This window comes from Pipistrellus kuhlii, unplaced genomic scaffold (assembly GCF_014108245.1).
Source record: "Pipistrellus kuhlii isolate mPipKuh1 unplaced genomic scaffold, mPipKuh1.p scaffold_m20_p_22, whole genome shotgun sequence".
Taxonomy (NCBI): Eukaryota; Metazoa; Chordata; class Mammalia; order Chiroptera; family Vespertilionidae; genus Pipistrellus; species Pipistrellus kuhlii.
The window spans coordinates 8,220,531-8,245,018 of NW_023425521.1; the positions used below are offsets into that span (position 1 = coordinate 8,220,531).

Here is a 24,488-nt window from a genome sequence, read left to right on the forward strand (position 1 = left end):
GTGTTTTTAAATAATTACATCTGGATAGTGGGATTATGGGTGTTTTCTATAATGACTATGCATTGTTTTTATAGCTAACAGCCCTGGGGAAGGGTCTTCATTGTACCTTCTCCTGGACCAAGCAGCCCTTTGTAAAACTCGCAGTGGTACCAGATTGTATATGCTCAAACCTTAGGATCAGAGGCACTAAGCTCTCTTTGTAACAAAAAAACATGGGTTGGTCTCCTGGCCATTTATAATAGGAAAGGTTATACCACAAAATTAAGTAAATCTCTACGACTTTATTTTGGAGGTTAATTTTTAATAACATGTATCCCGAAAGCTACTCAGTTATGACAGTCATTTTCACCTTCAGATCATTGACCTCTCCAACTGCTTTTTGAAAGTTGCCCTTTGTAAATGTACGTACGAATATAGTTGAAATGGTAAAATGGGTAGTTTTCCATTCCTTTCTACAACCAAACAGCAATATTAGGAAACATATGTACATTTTCTTTAAGCTCTTTAATGTTTATGACATTCATTGGAAGTGAGTTCTTTCTATAATAGCAGCCTGTTGAATCCAGACTTCGTTCATAAACTGCTTTGAGGCATTCTGAATGTTTTGATGCTCTTGGATTTTTCTTTGTTCTCAGTGAGTCTGTGGAGAGAAGCCTGAATTAGAAAAAGGAACTGTTGAAACAAAAAACAACCTGCTTGTCAGTTATTTCTGAAATTTGTTTCCACATCATATGCCTTTGGCTTGGATATAAATTGTGAAATAGCCTTTGTTTCTTGCTATTTAAAAAAATTTTTTTGTTGTTGTAAACCTGTTTAATGTGAATAACTAGGGTTGTAAAGAAAAGTTAATAAAGGTTAGACTCTCCTGCTTGAGAAGGGAAAGAGAAATCTGTTCTCTTATGTGGCCTGCAGATCTAAGGAAGACAAGCAGTACCTTCTGTGGGCAGCAACTAGGCCCTACGAAATTCCCCCAGGGAGGAAAGCATGGTCTTTGGGTGAGTGTTTGCCGAGAAGTCTACATATCTAATCTGATCTGACTCAAAGACAAGACAGTAATCTCAAAAAGCTGGGCCAGAACCCCTTAGGGGTGGAGTGCAGGTGTTCAGACCGAGAGAAAAGTGATTCCATATAACATGTACAATTTGTGGCATAAGTGCTCACTGATCACAGACTTCTGCTCCTTTGTCCAGGACCTGGTGGTAGAAAGGTCTTGGTTAATATCAAAAGACATTTCTAGTACAGCATTAGAAAAACACAGAATACTCTTCAGACTTTAAAATGAGTGAGGTAGAACCATGTCTTCTGAAATAGAATGATCAACATGTATTATTTTTTAAAACTGTCATCAGAAAGGGACCGGGACTAGGCGGTTTGCCCTGTCATGTGTAGGAAATATTTCACAACACCAATCCTGGTGATTTTGAGAGAACATATTTATTAAAGCTGTGGACAGTGAAACAAAGGAAAGGCTTAAGACAGCAACAGGAGTGAGCCTAGACTGGGCTGCATGGACTCAGGAATGGAAACTGAGATACACAAAGAGAGACCTAGAAGACAGGTTGAGGGGGTCAGCCCAGAATGAGCTGCTGCTGCCTACTGCTCCCTCCTCCTAGGTTGCAAATCTTGTGGGGACCTTTAGAGCTTAGGAGAAGAAAGAAAAGATACACACCTGAGAAAAGAAGGGAGCCATAGTCATGCTCAAGGGAATGTGCATTGGGTCTTTTGTCTTAATAGTTTTTATCTGTTTTCTGAAAGAGGGAGTTTTTTGGGGGGAGGGTGTCAGGGGAGGGTCTTAATGGAATATTCAACAGCTTTCCAGGTGTGTTCTTTAATACGTTGATACATCAAAATGAGCTAATAGGGTGCTTTGTGATCATTCTCTGGTCAGCTTTACTGCTTTACTTTTGTCTTGGATTTGTCTGGCTTTAATTGGATTTTTTGTTATTTATTCCTCTGACTTCATCCAGTCTGGACTTTGGCTTGGCACTAATGAAACTAACTGAGTCTCTGTTATCTATCTCCCTGACATGGAGGATTTAAGCTACTTACTCTCTGGTAGGGGAGGAGAAATGTAAACCATCCTTGGTTAGAGAAGATAAGATCTTGCAATTTATTAGCAGGCTATTAATTGTGTTGCCTTGTTTAACTATTTGTCTGTTTCCCTCATTCCACATTCCACTTGTCAAGGAATTTTCTTAGCATCTTATTCTTCTGCCTCAAAACCAGAGTTTAATTTTTTTAATGAGACTCACCAACATTTACTAGGGAGACCTTTCAAAATACTCCAAATTTGAAGGACTCCTATAACATAAAATATCTCCTTTCACATGCAATAACATTAGTTGAAAATGCAAGTTAAGCCCAGGTCCCCAAAGAGAAAGATGGCACAAGCTCTGACAAGACTAGTGGTCAGGTGGGTGCTGGGCAGTCCGATAGGCCCTGCACAAGCTCAGTGAGCAGTTCACCAGGCCAGATCCTCAGAACTCCAGGCTTCAGAAAAGTCACACATAGGTACATGCCATAGACCTTTGATGTACTCACAAATCATCACATCCCCAAGTGTCAAATTCATGAGCATCAAGCCCCTCTGTACTGTGCTTGTGGCCTAGGCATGCAGCTGCGACATCAGCACAGTCACAGCTGCCCACCCCAGATCGCACTGGTATGAATGCATATGTATGGGGCATGGAGAGGATGAGGGTATCTGGTGTGGTTATGGCTGCAGGCAACCTCTGAGAGCAAGACAGATGCATTTACATAAGCATTGAAGTGAAAGGGTGAATAGTTCACAGATTTTTTTTTCTTTTTTTAAAATATATTTTATTGATTATTTACAGAGAGGAAGAGAGAGGGATAGAGAGTTAGACACATTGATGAGAGAGAAACATTGATCAGCTGCCTCTTGCACACCTCCTACTGAGGGCGTGCCTGCAACCAAGATACATGCCCTTGACCAGAATCGAACCTGGGACCTTTCAGTTCACAGGCTGACGCTCTATCCACTGAGCCAAACCGGTTTCGGCAGTTGACAGATTTCTGCACTTCCAATTCCTTTGGCCTTTGCTTTCCAAGGCTAATTGTTTCTATAAAGTTACAGTCTAATTAGAAACCTCCGGAGAGGGAAATGTCTGTCACACCAGGAGCCAGTCACAGCCCCTCCCACCCTCCCACAGGACTCAGGTGGAGATCCAGGAGGAGGTTGTGAGTCAGGCTCTGCCAATAAACGAGGGGCCTCAGGCAAGGCACTGAACGGCTCTGAATCTGTTTTCTCATCCCTAAAATAGACATAAAAGTTCTGTCTTTCAAGGTTTTGGGGAGGCATAAAAGAGGGAGCCTGAGGAGTCTTGTCACAGGGTCTGGCCTGGCCTCAGTGGACAGCAATAGTGACAACAATGGTGACCACCATGCATTACCTGCACTAACCTCCAAACCTCACCATACTGCCTTAGATGTCACTGCTGCCTCTCTCTCCCTTCTTCACCCTCACCAGGCCATAGTCCATTGTGTCATTAGCCTTGGAAATTGGAAACTAATCTAAGTTTGCTCTTCTACCTTGCGCACTGGACATGACAGATGTTTTAAATGGATTGTATCATTTGGAGGTGAGGCCCAGGTGGGAAGAGCCACAGGAATTTCACCAAATTCCTAAGAGTGACTCTCTAACCCAGGACTGGAATTCTCAACCTCACCTGTTTGTTACATCAGTGGGAAAGATTCTAAAAATCTTGATATCCACTTAAATTAGTATGTCTGGTGTAGGACTCAGGCATGAGTATTTTTAAGCACTCCCCTGCACCTCATTTGAAAATGCAAGTTAAGCCCAGGTCCCCACAGAGAAAGATGGCACAAGTTCTGACAACATGCCTCATTTCTTAAGACCACTCTCCCAAGTCATGCTCCCTCTGCAGCCCCAGAGAACCATGAGTCACATAATCAGGAGCTTGAATGTGAGAGTCCTGAGCATTGGGAAACTCTGGGGCTGCCTGGTGAGAACCAGCCTGACAGTTACTCATCCAGGGAGCCTGAGCCAGAAGAGAAATAGGCAGACATTTGATCAGTCCCGAGTTAATTTGGGGTGGGGGAGGGGGCGTGCACACAGCAATTTGGCTGAACTAATGGTATCCATAGAAAGACTGGTAGAAAAATAAAACAGGTGAAGAAGAGTTTTTATCTGTGATGGTGGCTTTTCTTTTTTTCTTCACTGACACAGTGTGGGACTTGTAATTTATAGGGGAAAAATATAATCATGTCATCACCCATCTCTATAGGGAAGAACCTTCAATGACTATAAAAATAAGCACCTGTCTTGTTCTCCAGTTGCTTTCTAGCTAATTTTGGTCCCTTTTCTTTTGCCAGTTGCCAGAGGCTCCGCCTTCTGAGGAGGAAGAACAGGAAGCCTGGGTGAATGCCTTGCTTGGGAGAATGTTTTGGGACTTCTTAGGAGAGAAGTACTGGTCTGAACTGGTGTCTAAGAAAATCCAAATGAAACTCAGCAAAATAAAGGTATTCCAGTTCTTCATATTTCTTAATTTCTGGAAGTTTTGTACCATTGTATTGTCAGTGAAATACAATTGTACCAGTGAAATACAATGGTACTACTCTTTAAAGAATATAACATATGAGATTGTATAAAGCATATAACATATGAGAGTAGTAAGTTCTTGTGAAACAACATATCTGGGCTGTGACCTTGACCATATGACTAATTGCATCTGAGACTTAGTGACCATTCCTATTTACTTATTTTCTGTGTTGCCCTCATTGTAATCCATTCTAGGTCATAATCCAGAATTTGGTTTGGGAAAATGTGAGCTCTTGTAGCTTGCATTTGTCATATAGACTTTTGTTATCTCTAAGTTAACATTTAACTTAAGTTAGTATTTCCAGCTGGGACCGGTTTGGCTCAGTGGATAGAGCGTCGGCCTGTGGACTGAAAGGTCCCGGGTTCGATTCCGGGCAAGGGCATGTACCTTGATTGTACCAGTAGGGGGTGTGCAAGAGGCAGCTGATCGATGTTTCTAACTCTCTATCCCTCTCTCTTCCTCTCTGTGAAAAATCAATTTAAAAAAAAATTTAAACCATATAATTAAAAAAAAAAAAAGTATTTCCAGAGGCCACCCAGCCACACAGTCTGAGCCACACAACATGCCTCCTTTCTTAAGACCACTTTCCTAAGTCATGCTCTCTGCAAGCTGGGGAAGTTAGCACCGCACTCTAAATGTGTCTGGGGTTGACCTTTCCTTCTGGCCAGATGGTATTTTATTTTGGGCTCTCTCTTTGCTGAAGAAACAGTCCTGATGCTGATTTAGACCAACTTGGAAGTGAGTTTAAAACTGCATAAGTACTCCTGATGGTTGTCACCGAATAACTAATTTAATATCACCTTTGGTAACCAAGAGACCTTGTGTAGGTGATTTAGAAGTACGTTTTTGACCCAGCAAAGACCTAGCCAAGGAAGCGTTACTGTGGCCCCCAGATCCTCACTGAGAGCTAGTACAGTCAGCAAATTAAGTCATTGGATCTTTGGGGTCAAAATACCTTTGAGCAGCAGAAGCAGATGAATTCTTTCCCTAGAAAAAAAGCACAGTGACAGAATCTTGCCCATGACCTCAGAGAGTTCAAGGACTCCATGTTAGGATACTGAGCTAAGTGAAATTGCAATGGAAAGAAAACATGGGCATGGAAAAGCCTGGATTGATTTTTGGGTAAAGAACAAGCTCTGTCCGATGAAGAGGAGAGGCTGCCTCCTAAGCTGGAAGAGCAGATTTTGAGGCTAAATTCAGGATAGGCATTTGGGAGCTCTGTCTGTGTTCTTCAGGTGGATTGAAGATTGAACCTACCTTGCTAACCAGGTCCATGGAGGGAGCAGGAAGCGACAATGGCCCTCCCATGTTTAGAGATGAGAGGCCCACAGCCAGCCTGGAGCTCACTCACCCTTCTTGGATTTGGGAAGTGGTGGAGAGTTTGAGTTCCTGGGCTGGCACTTCTCTTTCCCCAGAGACTGTTGTGGCCCTTCCCTGACCGGGGGGCTGGCAGTGTGCAGCAGAAAGCAGGGCATGCCTGCACTCCCGATGGGACCCTGCTCTCCCTGTGACACACATTCCAAACAATGAAGGGGGCAGTGTCCCCCGCTTCTCTTTGGAGTCGGAGGTCCCCTTGGTGAAAACAGTGGGTTCTCTCATCCCAGAGGAAGTGAGGGAAAGTCTTTTATTTTCATTTTCTCCCATTGCTCATCACGTGAGCTTCTGTGTAGAGGAAAGGCACATGGGCAATTTTTTTAAATTATCAGTCAGCTGAACTCAAGGCGTAGGCAGAGCCACACGTTGGAAACATGTTTCCCCAAAATGGTGGACATGTTGTCAGCTTGGCCTTCATATCAGCCCAGGTGTTGGCAAGAGTGGGACTAGATATGTAATCCAGGCATGCAAGGGCCTACTTAAGAATGCAAATAAATTGGTGTAACTTCCTGGTATTGGGGCTATAAATATAAATGCGCAGGGAGGGGTTATGGTCCCTTGTCATTATCTTCCTGCCTCTCCAGCAGACAGCATGGCAGCCCACCCAGCTTAAAATCTATCTCTGCGTCTTCTCTCTTTATTTCTATTATTCCTCAATCCCTGGCCGCCTCCACTTAGACCCGGTTCATTCATCTCTCTTTCCATAGGGGACGCAGAAAAGGGAGATCCCTGCCATGTTTGGCCCCCACCAAAGCAGGCCCCTGCACTTCTGCAGTTCACAAACTGGACTCCCTTTGGTTTTGTGAGGTCAGAAGTGCTGGAGGCCAAGAAAGGGGGCCAAGATCCAGCGGTGCCAGCCGTTCAGAGGCAGGGGCAGTACACACTCCATTGCTGGCCTCAATGCCTCCACTCTGACCACAGCTGCCACCCAGGAAGTGCCCCGTTTACCAGAGGGGACCTTACCCTGTCAGTGGAATAGACAGAATGGTAGCAAAGTATTATCTAAATTCTGAACCTACCAGTTCCCCTGCCAAAGGAACTCATTAGTATCACCAATATTCAGATATCCCTGGAAGAGTTATTCCTCATTATAGTGAGTTTTGATTAATGGCTACTAGTTAAGAGCCAGAATGGCTGGAAGAGCCTGAACTGTCCCTCTGTGACAATGACCCTTGAGTACTGGTAGCCAGCCCTTGAAGGCCTGACATTTGGAGAACTCTTTGCTGGCCTTGCCTGCAGTCTCAGATTGTCAGCTGTGCACATGATAATGACTTGTTTTGAAAGAGCAGCCTTGTGTTTATATGGTGAACGGTGGGTTTAAAACAAGCTGATTTTCTGCCCCAACAGCAAGTATACTTAGCCTCAGCCAGCTGCTCTAACACCACCATGGGATTCTCAATATTTATGGGCCTCTGCTATTACTGCATATAGCTGCTCACATGCCACCCACCCACCCGAGAATGTCCCATATACCTGCACGCCAGTCCCCCGTTTAGGAGGATAAAGAACATGCAGTGAGTTCCTGTCACACTGTGGTGCCCTTTGGGTGGGCAGAGCGAGGTTCTGGTTGAAAAGAGCAGGAGGAGTGGCCTTTCTTTGCCTTCCCTGCAGGGCAGGAAGGAGGCTGTTCCAGGGCCTGGACGCCAGAGTGTTGATTCAGATCAGAGATCTGAACAAGGAGGGGCTGGGGGGTGAGAATCTTAGAATTGGGTACTCAGGTAAGTAAGTAGGTTACCAGACCCTGCTGATGATCCCCCTCCTCATTCTACTTACTGGAAATGAGAGCCACCACACCCTGCCCAGTCTTTCTCCTCCAGTCCCCTCCTCATGTTTAGGTCCTTCTGGAACTGCAGGGTGTAGGATGGGATGGGGTGGGAGGTTGGACAGGCCATGAGGAAGGACAGCATGTTCCTGTCTCTGTATTTGCTCCTCTGGCTCAGTGTTGGACACCTGTTCCCATAGAAACCCAGCATGCTCCTGACATGTGGGTATTAGAATGACAATAATAGACTAAAAGCATGGGGGCAGGCAAGGGTCCAAGATTTTGGCTACATTCTTGCCAAACAGCATTCTGTAGGCTGATTGGAAGGTCAGGGACCATATAACATTAATGCTTTGGAATAAGCTATTCCAAACACAGAAACCACCAATTCAGAAATGTACATTTGAATACTCTCTAGTCCTGCTTTGGCCATCACAGACTTCATAACCTCTTTCCATTAACCCCTCCCCATCTGCAGAATATCAGAGATAAAATTTTCTGGCTGGTGAATCCTAAAAGTGTGTAAGTTTCTCTGCAGAGACAGAAGAGGCATAAATTCATGCCTGCCTAGATGCTACTTCATTTTATGGGGAATGTTTACCATAACTTTAATTTAAAAATCTATTCTAAATTTTACAAAATTATTCTAATGTTCAAATGGAAAAATTAGAGAATTAGAAAATCTGGGGGGAAAGAGGACTTTCCAGATTTTTAAGTGTATAAAGCTATAGTAATAAAAGCAGTTTGATACTGGTAGAAAGCAGGGTGCTGAGTACAGTCTCCAGTGTATTGGGAATCTTATATTTAAAAGTAGCATTGGAGGTTCAATAAATATGTTAAGATACCTCACTAATTATTAGGGAAAAAATCAAAGTGGATTCCTAATTTACATCTTACACTAAAATTAAGAATAGACTAAAGATTTTTTAAAATACACATACATAAATTGAGGTGGAGGAAACACAGATGAATTAATTCTGTAGTCTTGAGGCAAAGTAGAAATTTCTAAGCATGATATTAATCCTTTTATGTTATTTCCTCTAGAGTAAGTTCCTACTGATAGCTATATTAGTTGGGGTCCCACTCGAATGGAGGAATCTAAGAGGAAAGTTTAATAAAGCAAGATTTATGAAAGTGTGGTTTCTATGTAGAGAAACCAAAAGGGATGGTGTAGCACCCCAGCAGTGAGGAGCAGCTGTGTGTGGGAGACGGAGCAGGACACACACACACACACACACACACACACACACACACGTGCTGCCTGTCTGACAGAAGCTGTGGCCTTTAATAGAGGGAGGGGACAAATGTCGGACAGCACTCTTCTCTGTAACTTACCTTCCTACAGGTGCATCTCATTGGCCAAGTCCAACCAGAAGTCAGAGGGCAAGAGAGCTTATCAGCGTGATTTGCTCAGGCCAGCCCTGTTATAGGGAGAAACTAGAATCCAGGGGCAAATGAAAAATGTCAGCATAGGGTCAAGGGATGTGGGTGTTGTTTTTTTCAAGGATTTCAATAAACAGTGTGAATTTGCCTGTCAGAAATGTAGCAATTTCATAATTCCCACTGGTAGTCCTTTTTCCCACACATTAGCCAACAGGGTATTATTAACCTGACCAACATGGCCAGCTCCTTCTCCACAGTCAGGTCTCTGGCCAAATGCTGCTCCTCAGAGAAGCTTTCACTGGCCTCCTTAGCCAACATAGCCAACCCCACTTATGCCCCAGAATTCCTCTCTCCCATTTTATTTTCTCTGTAGCGCTAACCAATCTCTGAAGTTGTTTGTCTACTTGGTTATCTGTTTCTGTCTCTCCAAGATAAACCCCATAAGAGCAGGAATCTTGTCTGCCTCATCCATGGATCTGTCCATAGTACAGTGCCTAGTAGTGGTATGTGCTCAATAAATTTGGGTTAAATAAATGTGTCCCCAAAACCTTAACCATCATTCCTTCTGACAGTATGTTCAGTTCTAACATTTACCAGGGTACTAACGTTTCATTCGTTGTTTACTTCTTTTCTCCAGCTCCCCTACTTTATGAATGAACTAACTCTGACGGAACTTGACATGGGGGTGGCTGTGCCAAAAATCCTTCAGGCCTTCAAGCCTTATGTCGATCACCAAGGTAACTCTTAATTGACTTTAAAGAGGAATGACACTTATATGAGTGTGAAAATGTCTCCATTGCTGCAGGTTGAATACTAAGACTTTGTGTGTGAAGGGAGTTGGGGCTTTTTAAGTTGTATATTTCATGTTGGTTGTTTTTGTTCTTAACAGTCCCAGCCTCACACTAATGGGAATAGATCAGGACTCCCGCTCCTATTCCTTTTAGTGTCTTGAATCCTTAAAAAGTCCTCCTTCAGCCCTAACCAGTTTGGCTCAGTGGAAGGGTCTTAGGTTCGATTCCAGTCAAGGGCATGAAACTTGATTGTGGGCACATCCCTAATGGGGGTGTGTGCAAGAAGCAGCTGATCGATGTTTCTAACTCTCTATCTCCCTCCCTCCTTCCTCTCTGTAAAATATCAATAAGATAAATATTTTTTTAAAAGTCCTCCTTTAGCCTAAAGATATTCATATGTCAGTTGGGACCTGAGCTTTTGTGACTTAGAAAACAGTCCCTGCTCTGTATGGCTGCAGCCCTTGCAGTGTGAGCCTCACTCCCCTGTCCCAGGCCTCACATATGCATCTGCCCAGCCCTGACCTCTTTCCAGGAACTGCCTCTCCTGTATATCCACTTCTTTACCTCGCCCCAACCTTTAGCTTGCAGATTCTTTGATCTTCATGTTTTACATCTTTATGTTCTTACCACTCTTAGAAGGCGCTTAGGTGTATGAACAAGGAAGACATATTGTCAGACGATACTTTGAGAGTAAGTCTCTCTGTTGGAGGAAGGTTCTCTAATCTGGTTTTTAAGACGTGCTACTGGCATTATTTATTTCTACTAGTGTGTGTTGGGGAAGAAAGAATTTATTAGAATGCTTAGAGAGTTTAAGTAAATGTAAAGATTTATGTGAATTTTATGGCATGTAGTTTTAAAAGGACCTTGATGGAAATTTAGTACTCAAGAGTTTGGTAAAAAGAAGATTGAGCCAGATAGGCAAGAATAGTCTTGTGAGCAAGCAGGAAAAAATGTGCCCATCATGCAAACAGCTGACTTTTTATCTTTTTCTTTTTCTTTTTTTAATTTTTTACCTCTTGACACCTTTATTGACAGGATTCACATGCCAGGGGGAACTGGGGTTTGCAGCTGCCTTTTTTTCTGTAATATCCCTTTCAAGTGAACCTCTTTCCACCTACACTGGATTTACATTATTCCTCCAAAGGCTCAGGAACAAAGTAGGGAAGAAAATACAACTTTTTAAGAGAGTGATATTTGTTTTTGAAGTAAAGGTTTTGGAAAATTTAGACACTCTAGTATCTACTTGTGTCTCTGTATGGCTATATCAGATGGCTCTGGGACCATATTTAGTGAAATAATTTTCTGTGTTGTATACATTTGATATAAACTCAAAGGGATTTTTTTCTCTAGTGCTACAATTAGCAGCCCTATTTCTGTGGCGATGTTTCAACAGACAGTGAGCCCATATTTTCATGTTTTGAGCATCTCATTGATTTCAGAGAAAGGTAGACCAGAGTAGTAGTTGCAAATGTAGAAGTCCACCTAATACTGCACGTTGAGATCACCTATAACCACTAAATTATGGCTGCACTTTAATAAATCTGAGTGCTCCTGGGTTTGGTCAATTCCTGGTTCACTAAGAGTAAAATTAGAACAGATTCTTTGCAAAGGATTTAGCTGGAGTTCTCTTAACCACATTTGGAATTTTAAAGGACACATCATCTGAGTTAGGTGTACAGCTAGAATCTCTGCTCCATTGTCGATGCACAAGTGCTGCCTTTCTTCCTCTGCCTCAAGCAGGCTCTAGGCTGCCCTTTACTCTTTGCCTCTAGGAATTGACTTGCATGTAACAAGCTGGTAAATGATCAGCTAACGGGCTGATCTGAGCCACGGGCTTAAAGAAAGTAAATAGTATGTGTACATGCTCTATTTTCCAGTGCATTAGCACTGTCTTATCTCAAGGCCGAATTCACCCCTTGTTGAATTAGAAATTTCTAATGACAAGGAAACAGTGCCACAGCTGGGCCTTGCTGCATCTGAGTGTCCCTCTAGCTTTGAACTCTGTAGCCTCCCAGGGCAGCTTTGTCAGGCCCTGAGTGAAATTCACCAGCCATCTAAATCTTCAGTCTCTTTCCTGTCCCTCTGAAGAGAGACATTTCACTAGATCACCGATTTTCAACCTTTTTCATCTCATGGTACCCATAAACTAATTACTAAAATTCTACGGCACACCAAAATTTATATCTTTTTGGCGATTAGATTAAAAAGTATAATTTTGATTCATTCACACCAGAATTGTTGTGCTGGCTGTTGTCATTTTGTTTATTTGACAGTGTAAGGGAAAAGAAGTCAGTGCCTGTGATTAACTGGTCAGGTATTGTATGTTTTAAAATTTCTCGTGGCACACCCATTGAAAATCACTGCACTAGATAAATCAAAGCTTTGTCAGTGTTTAGTCCATTTGCTGCTTATTTAACTCCTTTCAGGGCAAATTTTAGAGATCTGCCTGCTTATGTAACAAAGGAGGAAAGGTATGATAAAAACATAAAGCCTGTGGGTTTTAAAAGTTTGACCAAATTAGATTTTTCCATGTCTGCAAAGAATACAAGTGTTGGTAAAATATAAATGAAAACAAAAGAAATACATATTTTGGATTCCATTGCTAAGGGAAACTCCTTTTAGAGAAATTAAAACCAGGGTGACTTGCTAAAATGGACTCTGAAAAGCAGAGCTCACCTTCCAGGGAAAGGCAACCCAGGGTGAAGAGGCCTCACCAGCTCTTGGGAGAGGCACCTCCCATGGGATCCCCCACACATACTTTTTTTTCTTTTCTTTAATGTTTTCTAACTTGTGCTTGTTCATCGGCGGCACATGGCTCAGGACGGGTATTTGGTCCAGAGGTTGTTGGATCGCTCGTCCTCAAGATGCTTTTCTTCAGGCAGCACTGAGTGGTGGTTCTGAGCACCAGGCCTGGGGCCAGTCTGCTGGGCTCACAGTTGACCCATCCTACAGCTTAAAGCTGGCAACTGCTACCAGAATAAATGGAAAGAAGAATGCCGTTGTCAGCTTCTGTGACCTTGCAATGGAGCAGTAAAATCACACATTGACCATGTTGGCTGTCCAAGTTCTGGGGCACACAGCAAATTTCTATGTAGTTAATAAAGTTTAATAACTGCCGGAAGGCATCTTCACTTCCCACCCATGGCAGGTGGTTAGAAACTGGCTTTGTACCTTCTGCCTTATCTCCGACTCCTCCCAAACCACATATGTCTCTAACCATGGAGTGTGTGTGGGTCTCCTCTCTTCTCTTCAGGCTAAACAGTGGGGTACAGAATCCTGTTTCTATAACCTCTCTACCCCACCCCCCAAAAAAAAAAAACAAAAAACTGGCTTCCCCTTTCCACCCCTAATCTCCACCCAAGCTACTGCCTCCAGGTCCAGGACTCTGCGGTCCACTAGGCCACTCCTCTCAGCCAGGGTTTTTCCTGTTGTTTTATTAACTCTGTTGGGATAATGTTTGCTCCTTCATTTATTCAGCAGCTGCTCATTATAAGGAAAACTGGACTGTTTAGAAAAGGGAAAATATTACCCATCACCCCACCATTCAGAAATAGCTAGGGTTACCTTTATGGTACATTTGGTACATGTTTTGTTTATTCTCTCCTAATATTCTTTCTCTTCTGCTTAAAAATTGATTTAGAACTAGGTACTTAAATAATTAGGCAGACTGACTACATAGACTTGAGAGGACAAAGATAACTTAGCCCAGACCCTGCTGTGTTGTAGCTGTATGATGGGTAGGCAAAAGCCCAGTGAGTGTGACTTGCCAAGGATCACCCAGCAGCTCACCTTCCATCCTGTTCCTCGGCTTCTAGGCCAGAGGCTCTCCATGAGCAATAGCTCTGCAGACAGGCCACCATGTTGGAGCCCTGGTTCTTTACTGACCAGCAGTGAGATCTCAGGAAGTTACTAACCACTCGGCCTCAGTTTCCTGATCTGTAAAGTACTGGTGTTGGTAGTGCCTCCCTTTTCCAGTTGTGGTGGAGATAAAATGTTACATGTAAAATGCTCAGAGAGGGCACACGGTACATAGTAAGCCATTAGTGTTTGCTGCTGTCACAAAGCCTTGTTGTCAGTAAAAGCTTTCTAATAGGGAATCGCTTCTGTCAGCCAGGTTTTCATCTTCATGCCTGGGACCAGTGTCAGAATGAACCAAGGATATGGACTGTGCTCCTTAGGATCAGATTAATTCATTTAGTCTTCAGGATATTTGCTTCATGTATTTAAGTATGCAAATAGTCATTGAGCATCTACCATGGGCATTTCTATACTGATTTTGCCCCATTTCAAGATACCCAAAATAACAACCCACATTTCAACTGAACGTGAAAAGATTACCGTGACCAGCCAGGATAGGAATCTTGTCTGTCTTCAGATGCTTTACTCATGACTGGTGGTTTCCACCATCTACCACTCATCTTCTGGACCTTAACTTAGAGTACCTGGTGCCTTTATCCAGTGATGGGACTAAAGATACTCTGCCAGCTGATCGTTTCAGAAACTGGAACCAGAGTCAGGCTGTGACCTGCCCATTTTCTTGCTGCAACACCCTTGACAACAGCTATGTAGGGCTGAACATGGTGACCAGACTGTGGGGCTTAGTACTCAGAGGAATGGCATGTACACTTTTCTAACTAGATCCTGTTGCAGAAAGAAAAAGACCTTTTATAGAAAGGGGGAAAAAAGACTCATTTGTGGATTTTGGCAGGGGTGTGAGAGAGGAGATTGATTTGCGACTCTGTCCACTTTGGAAGGCAGAGGTGTTTCCAAGAACAGTTACAGGTAGACAAAGCTAAAAATGACATTTACCCTAAATGAGGCAGCCAAGTATAAGAAATGCTAGTTTTCTGTGGTATCTGAGTAATATGTCACCAGTCTGTTTGCCAGGAACAAAACAGTCACTGGTGAGTTCTTCTAAGAGCCAAATAACTCAAACATCTGCTCTTGGTAATATATTATTAATGCTCCATTTTAAGAGGTTTTGTTCTTTGGATGCTTTCAGAGTGAAAATCAACCATTACTATTTAGAGGTGGAGGAAATGAGTAACATGAGGGCCAGGCTCCGTAAGCAAGGCTTTAGGTTCTCGCAACTCCTGAGCCACAGGGGCCCTTTTAAACCTATTCCAATGAGACTTTTCGTTATTTTAATAGTAATAAAATAGTGAACAGCGGAGTGGAACTACTAGATGGATATAGCCATGGAATAGCTATTCCCGAGGCCATGGAGTCTGTTAAATAGAAGCCAGGGAGAAGGCTGAAGAACCTGTTTTAGTTGACGCTGGTGACACCCGCACGGCTGTTTATGATCTCTGGTGCTATCACAGTCTGATCTGTACCATGTGGCACAGGTATCTTCTCCTTCAAGCGTAAACTTCTGAGGGCAGGGATTCATCTCAGCGTCTTTAGCTCTGATATCTGCAGTAAGAACTCAATAAGCACTTTTGGATAGAGTGAGCTGTAACTTTTGCTGTAGTCTCCCTCTGTGTAGTGGTGGTGGCGGTAACTGATCCTTTTCTCTGAAGCTGAAGAGTGAAAAACAGTCATCGGAGCTGCTCACAGGCCTTTGCATGAAGACTCACTGAAACGCGCCATCGTCCTTGTCAGTTACGTTTCCCATGTTGCAGAATAAAGTGCTCGTTTTATAGGGACTTGTTAAGGGCTGATTATTTGTGTCCCTCCCCGCTCCGAATTTATGTTGCAGCCCTAACCTGCAATGTGATGGTATTTGGAGATAGGACTTTTAGATAAAGTCAAGAGGAAGGTTGCTCATGATGAGATTAGTGCCCTTCATAAGAAAAGATCAGAGAGCTAGCTTGCTCTGTCTCTGCCATGTAAAGACACAGTGAGAAGGTGGCCATCGACAAGCCAGGAGGAGAGCCCTCACCAGGAACTGAATTGGCCATACCTCGATCTTCAACTTCCAGTCTCCAGAGCTGTGAGAAATAAATGTCTGTTGTTTAAGTCACCCAGGGTATGGTAGGTTGTTATTGCAGCCCAAGATGAGACAGGACTGTGTTCATGTCCTTTCCTAGAACCTCTCAGGACTGACTGCCTTACTCCTAATTAGAGCCTTAAAAAATTGTCCTCCTCAACTTCTGCTTTTTGTCCTTGATCATTATGAAGAGCAGATGGTTACAGAAACCAGCATTTTAAATGAAATGCCTCATAATATAGTCTTAACATTTGTTAAGAGCACAGAAGAAACAACTCTGTAACCGCATCCATCTAGGTGAGTAGCATTCAGCTCCCTTAGAGTTAAGACACCACTCACGGAGGAGCGTGCGTCCCATCTTCACATTGTTGTTGCATTTATCCCCAATGGGAAGACAGCTTTTCTAGAAAGTGTTAATTTCATCTTTCAGTCTTGCAAGGCAGCAGCCTTCTGACTCACCTGTTATGTAACCACTTGGCCTCGGCCCCAGGTTGTTGTGCTCCACGGTTTTCAGGGTGCTTTCTGCCTACCGAACCTTGTCACAGAAGCGAGTTTTTCTGCACCTAGTGCTAAAATTGTCACCGTTCCCTAATCAGAATGCAAGCACATCCTATTAATTTGTTGGAATATTTGCAGTTTATATCTATTTTAAAAGTTTTCAAACCATTCTTGACTCCTTCACATTTTCACTGAGAACCAGGGCTGAGCAAGGCCCATGAGTGGTCTCATGGGACATATTCAATTATATAAAACACAGTCCCTGTCTCCCACTCTGAGGCTCAGTCAGATGCCCACCTCTCATCCCCTCCCTCGCCCAGACAGGACTCTCTGGCTGCCCAATGCAGCCTCTTCCCTCCTAGCCCTGCAGCCTCCTCTGGTCTGGCCCCTGTCTGCCATGACAACAGCTAGGCTGGAGCAAGGAGTTGTGGAAGTAAGGAAGTGGGATGGTGATAGCAGAGAAAGTGGAGAGCCTGGCTAGGATATTCCCGGCGCTAGGCTATACACATCAGGACGGTGTCCCTTGTGCAGATGAGGCTGGAGCACAGAGGTCAGGAACTTCCTTGTGACTGGGCTCCGTATGCTCTTCCCTCCTCTTCCCTGCCCCCGGTTCCATAAGGTAGGGTACTGGAGCATGTGTCACTGGAGGGGATGTTCCAATGACTGGGGTATGGGCCAGAAGCCTACTAAGCCTGTATCCATATCCCTGCATTAAAAGAGAGAGAGAGAGAGAGAGAGAGAGAGAGAGAGAGAGAGAGAGAGAGAGAGAGAGAGAGAGAGAGAAAAGAAAAGAAAAGAAAAGAAAAGAAAAGAGAAAGAATGAACCTTCACTTTATAAGAAAATTCTGGTGCCTTTTATAGCCATCTTCAAAGGCAACACATACTATTAATATTTATTGAAAACCTGACTAGAATTTTCAAAAAAAATGATTATGTCTGAAGACATACAGCAACCAGATAATTTGAGTCTATTGATTTTGAGTTAAATAAAGCTAAAGATATAGAATAAATATTTTCTTTATTGATGTCCTTTTTATATTGAGATTAAAGTCTATTAATATCCAGCCTTTTGTCCTGATCCTTCTTCTATTAGAAGTGATTAATGACTAAATGTCTTTATGAAAACAGATGTGCCCTTCATTTCCAGTAGCAGTACCTTTGCCGAGCAAGCTAATTGGTGATTTCTAACTGCTTAATTGCAATGTCACTTAATTAAACCAGGTCATTCATGGAAAATGAGTACCTTCAATTATGATAAAAAGAAATGGTTGAAAATAAATTGGAAATTATTCTGCCTTTAGTGAGGAATTGTATACCATTAGTGCTTCTTGAGGTTAAGCAAAGCTTTTAGCTGAGATTGTGGCCAAGTGAAGGATAGGTTATTTACTGTAATTGCTTGAAAATGCTGCTGTGTATGAACAATAGTTTTAGATTAATTTCCTGCTTCCTTTAAATGTTGTCATTTGTCTTCTGAGGATCTCTGAAAGTTTATTTTAACATTTAAACACCCACTTTGAAGGATCATATTTTGATGGAAAATCCATGAGATATTATGGCGCTCTGAGTCAGAAAAATCCCAGTCTATTCTGTCCTACCTGCCAAGTCATAGAATGTTGGTGGAGAAAGTCCTGAGGTGTCTGGTCCTTGTTTGCATTTAGATTTCTGCTGATGGACCATCTCAGTGAGCTGCTCTTAGATATGATCTCATTGACAGTAGATTTTCCAAGGAATAGGTTCTTATACTAAGGTACAAAGTGATTACCCAGCTTTATTTGGATAATCCTGGGGCTCGAACATTAATTCTTTTGTTTCCATTATTAGGCAATTTCCAGAAAGGAAAGGTTCTAAAAGTTTTTGTCACTGTCCTTATTATACTAAGCTAAGTCTGAACCATGTTCTGTGTCCCTGCCGCCCCCTCAATTTTAGATCATTTTAAGGAAGACAGTGGTTCTCACATGTGTCTTTTTTTTGTTTGTTTGTTAATCCTCACCAGAGGATATTTTTTCCCATTGCTTCTCAGAATGGAAGGGGGGTGAGGGGGAGAGGAGAAGCTGATGTGCGAGTTGCTTCCCATTCGCCCTGACCTGGGGCCCAGGCAGCCAATCTGCAACCCAGGTACACGCCCTTGACTGGGAATCAAACCAGAGACCCATTGGTGGACAGACCAACATTAACCATTGAGCCATGCCAGCCAGGGCTCTCACGTGTGTCTTTAAAGAACCCAGCTTGCAGTAAAGTGCCTTGTCTGCACCTCTCTTCTGCCTTGTAGCTGGTTGGTAATCGCACACCTTGTCCCGGCTTTGCCCTGGGTCAAGCCATCCTCTTACTAAATGTGAGAAGAGCCCAGAGGATGGGGCCCCAGGCTAGAATGTGCACTGAGCGCACTGTGAGCGTTTTAATGACAATGAAATGCAGACCGTTTGCCAGGTGCTTGCAGCTTTTCCGGAGGCCTTTCTCCTCACGAGTTCCTCTTGCATGCCTTTATCTGTATCTATATATGACTTTCAATGTGATACCAATTTAGATACTTTCAAATATAAATGTTTATATTATCATTTATAATCATGTTTTTCTGGGGGGGAAAAACATTCTGTTTTTTCACCATTTCTCCAGGACTCTGGATCGATTTGGAAATGTCCTACAATGGGTCCTTTCTGATGACTCTTGAGACCAAAATGAATTTGACCAAACTAGGTAAAGAGCCTCTTGTTGAAGCCCTGAAGGTTGGAGAAATTGGCAAAGAAGGGTAAGGGGCTATATGACTTACTAACCCAACCCCGGGGACCCAATCTCTCCCTCCAGCCTTTGAGAAGCAGGTTTGACGCGTAGTCATCCCTGATGTTGAGAGAGAAACGCTCCATGTAAGTGCTTCTGGACCACAGAGGGTTTCAGGGAATGGTTCCCTAGTTTCCCCCCTGCGTACTATGAGTCCCCACCTCTCCTCGGTGTCTTGTGGCTCAGTGCTGCTGGCGGGGCACATAGTATCGATTTCCCAGAAGGCATCACTGACTGAGACCAGCATGGCAGGCTTGTCTACACAATAAAATGCTCTGTAAAGAAAACTGTCACTCCCACTTACCTCCTCCCACTTACAGCCACCGACAGCCACAGTGGGCAAGGCTATGGCCCCTAGGGGGTCTATCTGCTTTAATCAAAAATATTTACAATTAGTAGTTGATTTGATAGCCAAGAGGGTGCTCCTGAAGTGTCTTGAGATGCATTTTCCCTACATAATACAGTATTACCTTGTTCAGCAAATGCTTCTCTTTGTAGAAGATACTGCATCTACTGCCCAGAGTTTAGTAAATATTCAAATTTGTAAGCTAATAAATAATGTTTGCTCTTTTTTTCTTAAATGCTTACTATGGATAAGCTGGAAATTTTACATTCCCATACACCTTCTAAATGACTAACTACAAACTTAAATTATATCATTGTTTTGACCAAACTGAAAATGCTGATTGGAGTCTGCTTCTCACCTCTTTAGCCCCTCCGCATAGAATTAACAGTGCGGTGGCAGGAACATTTCACAGGGAGCACTTTCTCGGAGTCTAAATATAAGACACAGACTTAAATTTTTGCTTAGTTGTGATACTGACCTGATACTTCTATTTATATTGTGCTAATAGCAGTGCAGGAGCTGGGTCACACATTTGAGAATGTTCTTTTACTTTGATGATTCTGATTTATCCAAGTTACTTAATGAAATGTACCTTTTTAATAATTGGAGAATTTCACCTGCTATATGCAATCTAACCTGAATCTGTGCTATTTCCCTTTCATTTTTTTTCTATTTGTTAAAATGTGTTTGGATTCGGCAATCTGTGGATTGTATTTTCTGGTGAGTGGTATTTATCAAGTCTCCATGTAGCATTTCATACCCTGTCAGTACTGTCTTATTTGATTCCACGTAACACCACTAGGAAGCTTGTCATTTCATCATATTCCTGCACATAAAGGCTCAGTTTGTAGACCCGAGAGGATTGAGCTCAGGAGTACTTAAGAGGCTTTTCTGGCAGGAAAAGTCAGACAGACTTCCTTAATTTGAATTGGTGGGGGATATAGTCCTGTGGTCAGACTCAACTCATGTCCCTGCACGCCATACATCCCCCATCACCGTGCACACCCGAGCATCATCAGTCCAGCTTCATGATAAGAGTGGCAGAACCAGCTGCCTATAAAATGAAGCATGTCAGGCAGGAATAGTCTTGAACAAGGGATCTATCTAAGCGGGAGCGGGACACCGCAAACACTCGTCAGCAGCATTTGTACACGGAGTCCTTTCTGGGAACAGCCTGTGCTGGCACAAGAGCTGCTGGGACTCCACTGGAAGGGGGTGGTTTTAGGCAGCAAGTGGAGCCCCAATACAGCCAAGTCTCAGATCCTTGCCACATAGGTGCTTCATGTTAACTATTATTCATCCTGCTCTCTTGGCATAATTTCAAGTTCATAAAATGGCTGATCAGAGGATGGATATGTTTCTGAGCAAACAATCTTCTCTAGACTGTGAAAAAAAATCCCCTGCTTTTGTGATGGTATTATATTTAATTTGTAATATATACCTAAAGCACGTTTTTCCCCCCAGTAGAATCTGTTATAACATGTTTTGCTCTTTCCTGTGAAGGTGTTTAATTTTATGTTGACATGTAGTTTGGCTGTCACTTAATTTTAAAAGCATACAATCCAAAAGCCTGGGCAGGTGAGCCCTTAACCCTTTTTTTTTTTTTTTTTTTGCCCCCACCACATTTGGCTCACAATTTCTGGGAGCACTGAGAGCCTCTGAAAGCCCACCCATAACATAACTAAGAACCTCATCCCAGAAGGGATTCTCGATGCACTCTTCACTCCTTCAGTGCTGAGCGCATGGAATCACTGAGGCTACACGCTGGAGGAGAGACAGAAGTCATCATGCACTTAGCTGTTATTAAGCATGTGGTCTTTGGTGGTGACACCTTCCTCTCCAAAGAGCAGAATGTCTGAGAAGTGGCTAGCAGCAGCCCTTTCTCTCCAGGCGCTCCCTGTATTCTGTGGCTGCCAGTCCAGGCCCTCACTTTCAGGCAAAGGCTTGTTCCCAGAATGGGATGCTCTGGCAGGGTCTCTGCTCTGTCTCCGATTTTCTCAGCTTCCTTCAAGTGTGCAAATGATTGTGCCCTTGGGGAGTCTGAGGAAATGCTGCTCAGCCTGTGAGAAGTCTGACTTACTGGTAGAGACTGGTTCCCATTTTCCCGCCATTACCCTCAGGGTGGTGATGAGTTGAAGTCAATGTTGCTTTATTCCAGTGAAGTCCTTTTCCCTTTGAAATCTGCATACACTTTATATTTGCAGACATTTTTCCTTTAGTCTTTTTATTTCCCAAATAGTCTTCTTGTTGTTTACATAGTTAACATAAATTTGAGGCAGTAATGTACTCAGTAGAATCCAGGTAGAAAACTGAGCAGCCTTAACGTAAGGAATTGCCTGAAAAGGCCACAGTGAGTCAGTCAGGGGAATGTTCTGTGTGTTTGGCTGCTCTTCAATGAAAGGTGGCCTTGGGGTGGGGCATTTCCTGTAAGGCACTTGGCCTGTTCAGGCTCTACCATTGCAGCCTGGGCTCTGTGTACAGGTCCACACATAGGGGCCCGTCTTTTCCCAATCTGGGTCACTAGTCCACAGTGTACCCTGACCACCACCACCACCACCACTCCACCTGAGACACTGACTAGGTCCGGCTCTGTGGATGTATGCACATGTGTGTCTGTGGCAGATGTGTGGGACAGATTTCTCTTAACTAAAAAAATAAAAATAAATGAATGCACTGTATGAATGTGGCCCCCACAAAGCAGTCACCTCACTGGGCTATTAATCTAATTATGCTTCTTTCACTTAAAGTATTCTGGAGCTGCTTTTTTAGAATTCCCTCTGGAATCTGTGACATTCTTTTAACTAATGAGTGACCGAAAATCACCCTGCTTTGTAGATCAATTGGATCTGTGAGAAATTGCTATAAGTCATTCAGAGCCACCAGCAATGGTGAAATCAAGAAATAAAATGTTTGGTCCGAGAGAGTATCAGTGATAAAATAATTCACTTTTTCTTATGTGTCTGGCTCCAAACACATTTTCAAAAAGACTTTTAGCAGCAGCAGCAAAACTGCAATAAGCCTTTTAAGGTAACTCTTTGAAAGGATATCGCTCTCACCTGGAATTCTAAGGTGTGTTTTTAAAAATAAGGCTTTATTAGTTGTAGTACGTCTTACATAAATAAGTGTGTGTGTGCAGTTTGTCTTTCTCTGAAGTTCATGCTGACATCATGGATTGAGATCATAAAATGCACGTTCAGTTATAAAACAGTATAAAACTGAGCCAATTAGTTACATTTTTATTAGTAAGTATTGGGTGCCACATAAAATAGCTCCTCTGCAGAGTAAAGGTAACATTTGGTCAAAATCAGAATTTTGTGTCATCTGATCTGCTTTAACTGATATAGCATTGTCTAAATTATTAACTTCCAGACACAAAATTTGTCCTCTTCTCTGTCCTGTGGAGGATTAATTCGGGAACCTGATAGCTCACTGCAGTGCTTGGCCTTCGGCATCTTCTGCCCAGGTCTGGAGGCTGCCAGATGACAAATGGGGGGCGGGGGAGGAGACACACGGACAGGAGGGGGCAATGGCTCAGCAGGTTTCACTGTGGTTCCAGATGTTGAGGCAGCCTTTTGTGCTGGTGGATGAGGAGCAGCATACAGAAGCCCTACCAGGCAGCACTGGGTGGGAGCCAGGGAGCCCAGTCACTACTGGTAGAGAAGGATGCATTTCTGAGATGTTTGTGTTATCCTTGGGGATATGCGTCCCTGACTTGCCTCATCTTAAGACCCTGTCTAGGCTTTATTGGAAATTGTATTTTGTTATATACAGTCAAAATAAAACGAGCTTTAATGAGGGCTGTCTGGCCATGGAAAACTCTGGAGTCACTTTGTGACCAGCAAACACACGTATTTCCGGGACCAGCCGGCCTCTGATGGAGGAGGAATAACAAGTCAATTAGGTGCTGCTGCTGTTTCCCTGGCCAAGACAAGAGGCTTTTGTGTCTGCAGAGGGAGTTTCCCTTCAACACTACACTCAAGCCTGTTGGCTAACGGGCTGGCTCTAATGTTTCAGAGCTGGAGTTGAGGATCTCAGTGTCCTGCCAGGGAGGACACTCTTGGGGTCCTCTTACAGCCAGGCTCCTGTTTCAGGGGCGGAGATTTCAGGAGCCCCGCCTAGTGTTGGGGCCTCTTGCTGGGCCTTCAAGCCCACACCAGCGGTGTGCTCTGCCCTTGGGTGCCCTTGGCTGCTGGTGGCTAGGAGATTACTGCCCTCATAGATTTCTTCTAGTGGCCCAAGGGCAATATCAGAGGAAAACCCCAAAGGATTGTACCTGCGGGGAGATGGGGCCCAAGTTCTACTGCATGTCCTGGTATTTTGTCCTTGTTAAAAATACAAGGCCTAACCACTGCTTAGTGACCATTGGTTGCTTACTAGTGTTCAGAAACTACTCTGTCCGTTGTTCATTTTGTCCCAGTTAAGTCTCTGAGCCTCAGAGTTGGGCCCTGCCCATCTGCCTCCCTGAAGTGAAGCCATCATCCAGGAAGGGAGCTGCCTTTGTGGGGTTGGAGGTCAGCTGAGAACCCTAATGACCCTGGGTGGGGAACCTCCATCACTCACTCACTGCTGCCTGGTGATGCAGCAGCCCTCATGCTTCTGGAAACTGCATATCCAACCTGGAGAGATTAACAAAGGACATTGCTCCCTGATGAGGCTTTTTATTATCTTGTGGGGGGGTTTTTAATGGTTTTTAAATTTATACTTCTCTGGGACAGTACCTGGGTTCTCATGTTAATTGCTTCTTAGAGTCCCTTTAGATTTGTACCCTGTGATGGTTTGGTTGTTGGCTTTTTCTGTGACCTTCAGGAGCTGGGCCAGGTTTGGAATAAGAAGGGGTGTTGAATCTAAGTAATTTGGAGGTAACAAACCAGAAAGCATCTTAGTTTTTTAATTCATCCAGTCAAGGGACTTGCTTGAACATCCCCATCATTAGTAAGGGATGGTCATGTCCCAACCATAAGCTGGCACCTCACCCTTCCAACAACCATCGTTCTTTCCATTCACCCTCCACTTGGCTATTGCTGCACTGGTGATGAACTCACTG

At 43.5% G+C, this 24,488-nt stretch overlaps 1 protein-coding gene across 8 annotated transcripts in view; it reads left to right on the plus strand.

The window, feature by feature from the left end:
- The window catches only part of TEX2 (testis expressed 2), a 92,669-nt gene that overhangs the window by 61,621 nt on the left and 6,560 nt on the right, over positions 1–24,488 (plus strand). For 5 of the 8 annotated variants that reach the window (XR_004990284.2, XM_036451077.2, XM_036451078.2 and 2 more), the window contains 3 exons: positions 4,357–4,503; positions 9,740–9,839; positions 18,937–19,069. Coding sequence is in view for 7 of the 8 variants with exons in the window: in XM_036451077.2 (XP_036306970.1) it covers positions 4,357–4,503; positions 9,740–9,839; positions 18,937–19,069 (380 nt within the window). In the remaining variant the exon portion in view is untranslated. Of the gene's footprint in view, positions 1–4,356; positions 4,504–9,739; positions 9,840–18,936; positions 19,070–20,246; positions 20,463–24,488 lie in introns of those variants that run through there. The other 3 variants (XM_036451081.2, XM_036451079.2, XM_036451082.2) reach the window with 3 other exon arrangements.